The sequence below is a fragment of the Arachis duranensis genome, chromosome 4, assembly GCF_000817695.3.
Source record: "Arachis duranensis cultivar V14167 chromosome 4, aradu.V14167.gnm2.J7QH, whole genome shotgun sequence".
Taxonomy (NCBI): Eukaryota; Viridiplantae; Streptophyta; class Magnoliopsida; order Fabales; family Fabaceae; genus Arachis; species Arachis duranensis.
In genome coordinates, this window is record NC_029775.3 from 29,259,679 (window position 1) to 29,272,634 (window position 12,956).

Genomic DNA, 12,956 nt, shown 5'->3' on the forward strand with positions numbered 1-12,956 from the left:
TATCTTGTAATACTATTTTATAAAAAATATAATTTAAAATGAACTATTAATAATTTTTAACCAAAAATTTTTTGGCATCTTTAATATTGATTAATGCCAAAGGAATAATTCAGCTGTTAAAAAATAAAAACCTTATTTGATCGTGACAAAATAAAGTCAAATGATCTCAAAAAGTATTATTATCTTTATAATAAATATTTAATCATTAATTTTTTTTATCAAATAAAATTATGTATTCAAATACTACTTATAATATTAATTTTTGTATTCTTATCTCTGCATATAAGTTATAATTTTAATTAACTTTTTTTACTATTACTATTTGCATAAAAATTATATTTTATTATAAATTTTATTTTTCTTACAATAACTTAAATTTAATATTTATTAAATGTATGACAAAAATATGATATGCATATTTAAATAAAAAAGTTTAAAATCATTTAAGATATTCAAAATAAAATTGAATATATTTATCTTATAAAGATAAAAGTTAATTTTTTTGGTCAAATTCTAAGATAAAACCAATGTTTTTTCTTCCAAAAAAATTTTTAAATTACCTTCATAAACAATTGTTTAGGTTATATAAAAGCAAAGAAATTTTAATATCACAAGTAGCAACAAGCCAAAATATGGAATATACAGATATATTTTTATACCTTATAATTCACTTATAAAATAATTATTTTATTGATATAATGTTACGTAATTAGATATACATATAAAATTATGGTTAAATTATACAGTTGGTCCTTATACTTTCAGTGAAATTGTAAATTAGTCCCTACACTTTAAAAGTTTATAATTGAGTTCCTAAAGAGAATTAAAATTTGCAATTTAGTCCCCGCCGTTTAAAAAGTGTTTGATTTAACAGAATATTCTCAGAATATTCTCTATTTTGAACATGTGACATGCACATGTTTAACAACAGGGACCAATTTGTAATTTTAGTGAAAGTATGAGTACCAACTGTGTAATTTAATCATTTGAAGTGACCAAAAACTCCCTAAGCTATCTGAACCTACCCCGTCCCTCCCCAACTCTCTCACTCTCACTTTCTCACTTTCTAAAACGACACCCAAACCCCACCACTCTCTATCTCTCACCTCGGTTCACCATTGCTACGCCGGATCTACCGCATTTGTGCTCACGACTCGGGTCTCGCCTCCTTTCTCCATCTCGCTTCTCTCATCCGACAACTTTTTCTTCTCTTCCAATCCCAATACTGAACACCGACGATAAATGAAAGAGAACAATTCCAATCCCAAGCATGCTCAAAGCGAACAATTTAATGTATAAGAAAAAATAGCAACAAATCAACACAAAAGTAGTAACTTAATTTATTAGTGAATTCGGCGTCGTGACGGAGGCGAGAGGCACGACGATGGTGAGTCGAGGTGAGAGACAGAGAGCGTTGGGGTTGGGGTGCCATTTTGAAAAGTGAGAAAGTGAGAGTGAGAGAGCTGGGGAGGGGTAGGGTGAATTCAGATAGTCTAGGGAGTTTTTGGTCATTTTTAAATGGTTAAATTACACAGTTGGTCTCCATACTTTCACTAAAGTTGCAAATTGGTCCCTATTGCAAACATGTGCAGGTCACATGTTCAAAATAGAGAATATTCTGAGAATATTTTGTTAAATCAAACACTTTTTGAATGGCGGGTACTAAATTACAAATTTTAATTATCTTTAGGGACCCAATTACAAACTTTTAAAGTGTAAAGACTAATTTATAATTTCACCAAAAGTATAGGGACCAACTGTGTAATTTAACCTAAAATTATTTTATATTTGATAATGTATTAAAATTAAATTCATAAAAATAGTAGTGACAATATAATTTTTGTGGAGTTAATAGTCAAAATAGTCCTTGAAAGATACATCGATCTCCATTTTTGTCACTGAAAGATAAAATTAATCAAAGTCGTCCCCAAAAGATAATCGACATGTTCACGCCTTCCATCATCTCCGTCGCTAAGGTGACTAACATTCGCTGACGTGTTCTGTTAACTGTCAGCTTAGCACACAAACAAAACGACGCAGTTTTGATTAAATGGCATCCAAGCCTTGATGCGTCATCGTTTACTGTCCAGAAGAGATTCAAAATATTTGTGAACATGATCTAAAAGAGATCCTCCTCTTTTCTTCATCTCATCTTAGCTTAGCTCGTTCATCATATTCTAATGGTGATTTGTCTATTTTGCCCTTCAACAAACAGGCTTTGCGGATGAAATGAAGAACGCAAGAAGGATCGGCACCTTTAAGCAGTTTGTGGTTGGAAGAAGCAGCGAAGTCACCTTCACCACGACCTTTGAAAAATATGAAGCTATCCTTTGATGCCTCGCCAATTTTGATCCTACCAGAGAGATACATATGCTTTCTCCTTCTCATCGATCTTGTTTCAGTTATTGTTAATTTTAGTTTTTGTTAAATTTTATTTTAGGTAATTTTCAAAATCTGACTAGGGATAAAAAATAAGAAGCGGCGAAGTATTGTATTATCTAAACTTGTCGCTACTGGTTCATTTGGATTTTGGACAAGGATTTTAATTTTCTCTACATATATAGCTGAAGTTATGATATATTTAGACATGGCTAAGCAAATATTTTTTCCAGATTTCATAGCTTCAGTTCTATTAGTTCTGGCTAAACTGGATTTCTCACTTAACTTGTATCTAAAATATGGATTTGGTGTTTTAGTATGTATTGTACTTATAATGTAAGGTTATGTTGAATCTAGTGTGTTCCTGTTTGCACAATTGGGAACAGCAACTTGACATTTTTCATCCTTTTCAATTGAACAACTAATTACTAAACTACATTGGCTTTGCTTTTTTTTTTTTTGAAGTAGTATATACCAGAACCCTTATGAAAAGGTTTTTTCAAATTGATTAGCTAATGCTTTGTTTGATTGTTTATTCAGGTGTTGTGGATAGACTTTAAACAAGTCAGGGGTTGTAAATTAAACTACAAGGAAGGTGCTCAGAAATGGCTGAATGAATCTGTAGTCTAACATGTTCTATTTTAATTCTAATCAAGCTGCATACTTAAGCTGGTGTTAGGATGAGATATTTTGTAAAATGAAGTATCATATTAAACATTGTGGTTATCTGTAATTTGAAAGTTGTATGTGCCATTCTCTTTTGGTATAGCTTTCTTTTTAGGTTTGTATCCTTATGCAAAACCTTATGAATTTGCTGTGGTAATTATCCTTAAGACAATGTAACAATTAGCCTTCAATGGCAAGACAATGCAAAGATTACTTAGTTTGATTACTTAGTCTATTTATGGCTTAATATATCTATAGCAACAGTGACAGTGATTAATTTGCAATATTTGACAATGTTAATGATAGAGAGTTTGGACTTAATCTTAGAAGGAGCTTTACTTTGCATGTCATATATGTACAAGTAAGAGAAAGTGAATGCGGTATGATGGCTTTAGGTTGCTAGATTTTTTGTTTCTAGTTATCATGGTTAAACTATTATAAACTGAAAATAGAGTTTATAAATGGCAACTTAGATTATGAGTACATTTGTTAATCAAATATATTTATGCATCAGTTACACCATCATATATAAAGAAGTCTTAATATAAATAAGATACAAAAGGTAATAAAGTAAAGGTAACGGCGATGAAGTTTTATTTTTATTGTGTTATTTTGCAAACATGTTATGCTTTTTCAATTATAGACATCTATTTTCAAAAGAAAAACGGTTACTATTTTCACATTTTTCCTTTCTAAGTTCTAACTATTCCATTATAATACAAGTTTGTGGACAAAATTAACTCTATTCTATTTACATTTTACAGATTATAGAATAAATAAAATTAAGTTACTACAAAGAATAATTCGATTTCTCCCATGGAGCAGTGCATTCTGTTCTGTTCTATCTCTAACTCTCTTTATACTTTAAATATGTAGAATCTGTAGCTCCCATTTCTGTTATACTCGTGCAACAGGAAAAAAGGGTGGCATCATTACATAAGGTAAAGTCTTGTTCTTCTCCTTTGATTGCATAAAAAGCTCTGCATCTTTCCTCATAAGCATTTCCAGTGAATTACATTGAGATAATGGTTGATTTTTCTCCCACCCTACAAGGCTACAAGTGGAAGTGCCATGCAAAATGGCAACACAAACGTAGAAGACTTGTAACAGGGATAACTGGACATGGAAATCAACTACATATTCACCTTCTTCAACTCTGTCCAAGCTAAAGGTAGGAGTATTTTTCTTAACTCCCTATAAAGTATGCACAAAATGAAAAACACATAAGATATTTGCTAAAATGTAATCATGACAATATTGTAAATGAAGCAAGCTGTACATTTTCATGTATCATTAAATCAGTTAATTTTTCAATTATAGAGTGAGTGTCTGTTTGCTCTTTTTAATTTTTATCCTAATTTGGATGTGTTCTATCTTATAGTAGCAAAATGGTTGCTAAGCATACAAGTAATAAGTTGGAACTAATTGCATTAAACTTTTGGATCTTGAAACTTTGCACTAGCTTATGTTATGCAGTTTCTAATAAAAAGGCATCAATCTTCTTCGGAAAAAAAAAAGCATGAAAATAAGAAAGTGAAGATCTTAATGACTAAAACATAATGATAGAAAAGGAAGGTCTTTTTTGTAATTACATCTTAATGGGATTTGATCAGTGAATGAGAAAGCATATACAATAAAGTATGAAGTAGTTAAACTATAGAACTATTTACCTGAAGAAAAAGTTGCAATGGTTGATAATACAATAGGTTTTTCGTTTCCTCAACGTTTTTCCTTCTTCTTCGCATGGACGAGCTCGAAGCATAGCTACCATGTGAGTGTGATGGAAACCCACCACCGAGATCTCCATTTCCGCTTCATCATGGCACCGAAATCGATTTTTTCCTCCCTCAACAACTGTTGGATCTGCAACAACACTCAAGCAATGCATCATGTTCATGGGAAGATGGGAGTTATGGTTTATTTAATTGAGATTCAGGGACTAAATTGATACATTTTGCTAAACATATCTCGTTAGCAACACACACAGCATGCCAGGTGTAATTCATATTGCCACTTCACATTCCAGGTCAGCAGATTGTTAACGGTAGTGTGAGAAAGTTAACGAAAGGACGAATGTGATTTAAAAAAAATCATTCAGGGACAAAAATGGAGATTGCGTGATCTTTTAGGGACGATTTTGAGTATTAACCCAATTTTTGTGATTCTCCTAGAATTGAGAGAAAAATGAGGTAGAAAACTGGGTCATATTATTGGATTTGGGTCACATATTATGGAGTTATATATTCAACAAATCCACCCATGTGAGGAAAACCAGCAAATATAGTTATCAAATCCGGTTCGATCTGGTCAATTTGACCAAAAATTCAGTTATCCAATTATTTGGTCGAGTCGAATCACTCGTTGTACCAATCATGCATCAAACCTGTTGAAATTCGGATGGATCCAATCGATTTTCATCAAAACGGCGACTCGACCGGTTTATTTGACCCGAACAGGGTCATGTTTTTTTTTTTCAATGAACCGTTCCATCCTCCCGCCCCCCTCCTGGGCCGCCTTTTTCTTTCTGAAGCTCTAAGGTAGTGTTTGGTTGATGTCCACATCTCATTGACATAGACACACATGTCTGTTGTTTGGTTTGGTGAGACACAGATTTTCGAAGGACACAACAGGATATGGATGGACACGGAGACAATAAATTTGTGTACTTCCAATTTGGTGAGACACTGAAACACAACTTATGAGACATTGATTTTTTATTCTTTTATCCTTATTGAATTTTTAAGATTTGTCCTTTTATCTCCCCAAACTTTTTTTCTCTTCCTCTTTTAGATTTTACAACCAAATTTATCCTTCTATTTTCTTCAAGAAAAAATTATATATTTAATTTTTTATTTATTTAAATTTTGATTAATCTTTAATAAATTCTAAACTTTAATTTTCTATCTTTTTTAAAAAATTATATATTTAATATTTGAATGATAATTTAAAATGATATTAAAAGAAATAAAAAATATTAAAAAAATAAAAATTCAATAATAATGATATACAGTATTTGAAATAATAAATATACAATAATAATAAAACTTGTGGTTGAACGAAAAATAATTCAAATTTTTTGAAATATACGTGTCTTATTCTTTATTTTTCCCGAACACAATTCATATATACAAATTTTGTATGTGTGTTTAATGTCTATCTTTTTGGTGTCTGTGTCTCGTAATATATGTGAACCAAACGGAGCCTAATTGCGGAAGATCACCGGCAGCCCAACGCTATCTCCTCTCTCAAACTCTCTCTCAGTTTCTCCCACGAGCTCAAGCTCTCGTCAGCTCGTCTCATCTCCGGTCTCTCACCTCTCGTCTCCGGTCTGTCAAGCTCTCGTCAGCTCAAGCTCTCCCTTCCCTGCGCTAGCTTCGCCGGTGGCAGAAGCAGACGGAACTGCATCTGGTCCCTCGGGTGGTGGTGGTCGTCGTCTTCTTGCTTCTCACGGTTTCTGTCTCGCACCTGGTCTCGATCTCTCCCTTCCCTGCGCAGCTGCGCTCTTCGTCGCCGGTAGCAGAGGCAACAGATCCCGGTGGGCTGGTCTTCAGTGTCGTCTTCTTGCTTCGAGCCTTGACGTCAGATTCTCCCTCGCCATCAGCTTCTCCTTCGCCGTCATCTTTCTTCGCGCAACCCGATTTGGTGAGCTCCCCTGTTCTTTCTGTTTCAATTTTGTTGCTGCATCACTGCACTTTTATTTTGTTGCTGAAAGTAATTTGTTGTTGAAAGTTGAATGTGTTGCTGAAGTTTGTTACTGATTATCATGAACCTTGAATTTGATGTTGACTTGCCAAAATAATCACTTAGCTTTTAAGTTTGTTTGTTGCCGAAAATATTACTGAGTTTATTGAACCTTGAATTTGGTGCATATTTTTGTTATTGTAAATCTGTAAATCATGTTGAATTTGTTATTTATTATCTATCACTGGAGATTGAATCTATTGTTGTCTTGCTGAAATAATCACTTATCTAAATTTTTTTTTGTTGTAAATCTGTGAATCATCTCTTGAGATAAATCTTTTGTCGCTAAAAATTATTATAGTTGAATTTGTTGTTGAAAATGAGGTTCATGCTCTCTGCAATTGTTCAGTTAAATTGTTGTCCCATACTTTCTGTTTGTATTATTATGAATTATGTTATCAAGAATAGTACAGAATGATAGCACAAAAGAATAGTATTATCAAGAATCAGCATTTTATTCTCAATCTCCCCCAATTTTCTAGGGTTTTTGAGGATCCCAAATGGCGCTGAGGAAGTTCGTCAACGAGATCAGGGGTTTGAAGGTGAAGGAGCTTCCCAACTACATCAAGCCCAAGTTATCTCTCGATTACATCAAGAACTCCTTTAACCGTGGCTTGGATAACTACTACACCCAGTACATCGAAACCAGTTCTCCTGATCCACTCTACCATGTTTGCTTCGGCGGCATGGTTTTGTCCTACCTCGTTAATCTTCCCGAGGAGCGCCGCCACTACGAGCACCTCGAGCACGAGCGCCTCGCTAAGGCACACAGTTCCACCGCCGCCCACCATTGATCTCCAATCGGTACTTTTTAATCTTTTTTCTTGGGTTTTAGGGTTTGTGGTGAAGATAGATCTAGAATTCGGTTGGTTGTTGGTAATTTTAGGGTTGATTGTGTTAGGTGCTTTATATGTGGGTAGAAATGGGGATAATTTCCGTGGGTGAGATGTATTTGTAGAATTAACTACAAGCCTTAGGGTTTGATTTTGGTAAAGTGTGATTGAAGAGGATTCTTACTGTGCTAGTCAATGCCGGACTTGGATAGATTAGTGGAAGTGTTTGACCTTTTCTATCAGCAAGCATCTCAAGAGTCAAAGATGCAGTGGTGGATTGGATTTTGATGTGGTGAAATTTACATTGATATGTTATCAAATTTGAGTACTACTACTTTTTCTTTGTTTGGATTGCTTGTTCGGTGTGTTTTCAGTTTGGTGATATGTTATATGTCTTTGAGAGTTTGAGGTGTAGTAATCAGGATTGCATTATGATCCATGCCTGTTTGGGTAGTGCTTGAAATGATAAAATTTGTGGAAGGAATTGTTGGCTGTTTTTTTTTTTTGGAGGTTTTGTTGTGATAATAACTTAATAAGTGAAAGTTCTCACCTTGGATTAGTGGGAAATGGAGCATCTTGCAAAAGTTTCTGTATTTTTTGTCATTCCATCTTGAAATGATTTTTTGTGAGCAGTTGTTAGCTTTGTTTAGCTGTTTGCTATATACAAAATTCTTTTGACCCTTTGGGAACTGCAGATGAGGGTGTTGTTTTAAATTGAATGGTGATTGATGATGATCCGTTGCTGCAATTGTGTATGAGAATAGAGTTATACTTAGTTTTGATATGATGGTGCATTTTGACTTTTGGAGGCCATGTCTTTCTATTAGAATTTATTACTGATGTTTCATGTGTTTGTGGACTTATAAATAGTTGTACTAAACAATTGATATTATTTTATTCGTGCAGATGATTGGTTGAGCTATAATTGTACCAAAATACACAATTTGTGATATTTTCCTAGCACACGTTTTTAGTTTTAGCTGCTGTATGACTCTTCCTCCTCTGTGTTTGAAATTATGGGCATGTTGTTTAGGGTTCGGAATTTACATATTAACTATGATGCTGTTTAATAACATTGTTTGCCGTTTCTTTCCAATAAAGGGTGCAGCACTTTTAGTTGTCCAACTCACAAATCACCGGTTCTCTTTGATCCTTCTGTTTGCTCCAAAATTTTCAGATTTAGAAGTTCTTATTGGGTATAGACAAGCTAGTTAGAAATATTTATGGAATGTTATACTTAACATGACATGACAATGAAATCGGTGGGGGGCTGAAATGCGTTATTTTTTAAATACTTACTATAGTGTGGGATAAATGATAAGAACTGACTGTGTATCAGAACTTCATAGTGTAGCAGAGCCCTCGCTGTGTCCAAAGTTCAAAACGTTCTGTTTGCGCAGATGATTATGTTTTGAATCTCAATAGTTTCATGACGTGTTTATTTTTTATCTTTTTATTTTTTTGATGTGGTTGTTGATATATGACTTAATTGATTTCTGCATTTGCAGGTTCCTGGTTGTTGAGTTGGAGATGATCGGCTTGCATAATCATTTTGTTTGAAAATCTGAATAATCAAGGCTTAACAATGCTGTTGCCTTCAATGTATTTCAGCGCTTAGATGGTTAAATAAGTTTTATTTGATACAGTACAGGGTTTCCTTGCATTTAAAATGTTAACTGAATCTGCGAAAGGTGGACATATTTCTTGTTTCCCTTGCGTTTAAAGTGACAATGGAATTTGTGGAAGGTGAACATATTTCTTGGTCTCTTCCTAGGCTGAGTCCTCTTCACGTGATTTTTTTTTTTCTAAACCAAAAATAATGATTGGAATAGGGGCATGAGAATCCAACAAAGGATTAGTTAAATGTGATTCATACGTTGAACAAATTCATTCAGCGACAATATGGTAAAAGTGTTGAATTTGATAGTGGGAAAATTGGACAAATATCGGTATAGGGTGTAATGGCTTGATGAAGCATGCTTATAATATTAATAAATGGTACATATAATTTAGACACCAAAGGAAATGACCCATATAATTTAAAATCAATCTAATACTATTGGTTAATTAATCCATTATTACATTTATGTTAATATGCAGCAAATATTTTCACCAGGAACAGTTTATCTTAATATGCTGCAAATATTTTCACCAGGATGCAACAATGACACTTGATTTGAATAGTTGTCTGAGAGTAAGAAGTAGGACAAATTGTGATTGATGACTTTTTCTAGAGGCACTGATAAATTTGCAGTGAAGTGTAAACTAGGATGTTGTCAAACCTTGAATTGTTCTCGGAACATTAAGCTTATGAAGACTTAAGGATTTAGTATCATGTTATGCTATAGGATACTAGTTTGAATTTGTAATAACTCTGACATGAGTCAGTTTTGTTCTGCATCAAGTCGAAGGAGGAGAGCTGCCTTTGAGTTTGTTGTGTAAGACCTCGAAGGGTTCCAGTTTACAAAATGTGGACGAAGATGAGATTTTGCAGAAATCAATGGCCTCTAAATGCAATGGTTCATTCACCGAATAATGGTAACGGTGTTACCGATAGACAGAAAGTGAAGTCATCTGGCAGTATTTGGAAAAAAAGGCAACCGGAAATATCTCCTGCTAAGACAGCAGAAAATGGCAACAAGGTACTTACCTATTCTCACAAATCTCACATTATGCATTTTGGTGCTTTGGAAGTAACTTTCTGCACAAACAAACTCTGGCAAAGCAAAAAACTGAGTGTATAATAAGATGAAAGTAAAGATTTTGTTGAAAATCAAATCTGAAATTCTATCCAATCCATGTAGTATGTTAAAAGTAAGATCAAATTCAATCCAAATTTTTGCACTTCTAATCGGTTTAATGGTTTTAATTGAATTGGATTGGATTGGATTACCTCTTACAAGCATAGATGCCTTGATGATGTTGGCTTGAAGAAGGACCATAATTCGAAAATTTTCACATTATCTTTTCAGGACTTGGAAGAAGAGAGTGATGATGTTGGCTTGAAGAAGCTGTTACAAGAAAAGAAAAGAAAGATGGAATTTGTGTTTGGAGGAGACTCTAAGGCAGCAGAGTTGGAATTTGAAAGACTTAGCAAATTGAAGACTAAACTAGATAGCATGAAGGTTAAATTAATTGAAGTTCAAAACCACAGAGCAAAGGGTGCAAAGGAACCATGTGTTATATATGTACCCATAGCTAAGTTAAGGGAAAAAGGTTGAATAATTAAGAGACTTTTTAGTACCATTTTATTTTATTTTATTTTATTTTAACAGAAGGTTATATAATATATAGTGTTTTTTCTTGTATAATGAAAGTGAAGCAAACCTAACAGGTGAGCCACTAGGAGTAGTTTAGATTCAAGCTTCATTGTCATAATGTACCCCAAAGAAAACGAAGTGAGGCAAAGCTGTTGAAGTTGGATTTGCTTATACATATTAATAATTTAACGTTAGCAATTGCTACTTCTATCAGCTAACCAAGTTATAGGTTCAATTGTTGGATATCAAATACCGATTATCTCAAAAAGACTGTTTTGATTGTTCTAAGAACAAGAACTCTCACATTTAGAAGAGTCTTTGCAAGGCTTAAAGAAAATGATGAATTTGCTTGGTGTATTGAAAATTTGAACCAAAATTTTTTATTTTCTAGCTAGAAGAGAGAAGAGCAGTTATGTAATGAGATAGATTATGTTTCACATTTCTGATTCAAACCAGAATATTTGGTCAGTTGGTAGGTACTATTTGGAGACTCTTTATTTCCCTGCATCTCAGAATCTGAAAGATAACATTTTTTTTTCAATTTAGATGTGCAAACGGGATCCGGAAGCGGGTGGGTATTGGTTTGGGGCTGCATCCAAAGTCTATGACTCACGCAATAGTTATTTGTGGTTGTGTAAGCAGCTTTTTAGTTAGGAGGAGTGGGGAATTGGCTTTAGCTTTGGCACTAGCTTATTCTAAAAAAGCACAAATTTTTGATTTGGTTGTGTTTTAGTGAGACTCTTCCTACTATAAGCTTGTCCGTTTTTGCTTTCCTCGCTCTTGTCTTTGTGCCATCGCAATCGTCACCTTCCAGCCACTTGGTAGACGTTGTTGTCGCCGTCTCCCTCCCCTCGACTCCTCCTTCTCAGAAGCCTTGCAATCGCCAACGTGGCCTCTCAGATTGCAGTTCGAAAAGGTTAAATTGAGTATCAATTGAATTCAGCATAATTGGCAAAATCATGTTCTTTTTTTTTTTTAATTGTAAAGCGCATTTTGTACAAAAGGGTGCTACTTACGTTTTAATATGATTCATTTAGAGTATGGTTTGTTTCTCCGGAGCAACTAGTGTTACAGAGATTTGATTGTTGTTCAACCACAAAGGGGAAGATAAAAGAATGAACCTTGGTTCTATTTTGTCCGGTTGTGATGCACTGAGAATTGAGCTATTCAGGGGTTTGAATTGGTTTTGTTGTCATAGGTTATTATCCTCTTTTGGGGATTTGTGATTCCTAGTTCGCTGAGTGCCATTGATCATTGGTCGCCGGAGGTGAAGGTATGCTGTTGTTGTAACTGCAACTGAAACATGAAGTTGGGTTTTAGACTTGTAGTTTCTTCTTTGAGGCTGTACTAATTTTTTAGGAGAACTGTTTAGAAGGTTTGAATGTTAAAATAGAAGTTGGTCAATCATCGATAAATCTCTTTCCTTTTAGGATTTTCAGGGGGCAGGGGATGGTTTGTTTTGCACATCTTGGAAAAAATGTTGCTGCTGCTGAGATTGGTTCATATGCGGATGTGATTCTTGATGCTTGTTGCCAGAATATTGGAGAAGCTAATTAGAAATTTCTTGTGTAAGTTTGTGTTTTCAAATGTTTGCTGATTACTTTAATTAGAATTTTTTTGTGATTCTGAATTTTTGTTGCTGATGTGATGAGTTTCTGGGTAAGTTTGTGTTTGTTATTTATGTGATTTTTGATTTTTTTGTTTTAGTTATAAATTTTGATATTTGAATTTGTTTGTGATTTTTAATAATAAATTATGGACTAGTTATTATGTGAAATTATAAAATTTTGAATTTCATTAGCTTAAAAATCATTGAATTTAAATATTTAAAATTATATTTTGAATTGTTAATAATTTATTTTATATTTAATTAAATCGGTTTAACTACGATTCAATCTTGGTTGGACTATTAAACCAGTTATTTGACTGGTTCGGTTCTTACAACCTTGAGAAACTTAAAAAAAAAAAGTCTTAGTGATTTTTCTAAATATTACTCTTTTTCATCAATCAATCCCGTCTTCCCCCAATGGCCCAACCAAGAACCAACATAAGTCCCAAGTACTAAAATAGAGGCTCT

At 33.7% G+C, this 12,956-nt stretch overlaps 3 protein-coding genes across 4 annotated transcripts in view; all 3 read left to right on the top strand.

Moving 5' to 3' along the window:
* The first annotated feature begins 6,201 nt into the window (after positions 1-6,201).
* On the top strand, positions 6,202-9,374 carry LOC107483935 (uncharacterized). The gene is made up of 3 exons (XM_016104546.2): positions 6,202-6,687; positions 7,269-7,590; positions 9,128-9,374. The coding sequence occupies exon 2, from the start codon at positions 7,287-7,289 to the stop codon at positions 7,578-7,580; it is 294 nt and encodes a 97-aa protein (XP_015960032.1). The 5' UTR covers positions 6,202-6,687; positions 7,269-7,286; the 3' UTR covers positions 7,581-7,590; positions 9,128-9,374.
* Positions 9,375-9,510: 136 nt separating this feature from the next.
* On the top strand, positions 9,511-11,056 carry LOC110272330 (uncharacterized). Its single transcript, XM_021140318.2, has 2 exons — positions 9,511-10,261; positions 10,592-11,056. Exons 1-2 carry the CDS (start codon positions 10,088-10,090, stop codon positions 10,838-10,840), a joined length of 423 nt encoding a protein of 140 aa, XP_020995977.1. The 5' UTR covers positions 9,511-10,087; the 3' UTR covers positions 10,841-11,056.
* Positions 11,057-11,583: 527 nt separating this feature from the next.
* The window catches only part of LOC107483936 (tRNase Z TRZ1), a 5,772-nt gene continuing 4,399 nt past the window's right edge, over positions 11,584-12,956 (top strand). The window contains exons 1-2 of one of the 2 annotated variants that reach the window (XM_052259866.1): positions 11,584-11,795; positions 12,078-12,152. The gene's annotated coding sequence lies outside the window, so the exon portion shown is untranslated. Of the gene's footprint in view, positions 11,796-12,077; positions 12,153-12,318; positions 12,448-12,956 lie in introns of those variants that run through there. The other variant, XM_052259865.1, reaches the window with a different exon arrangement.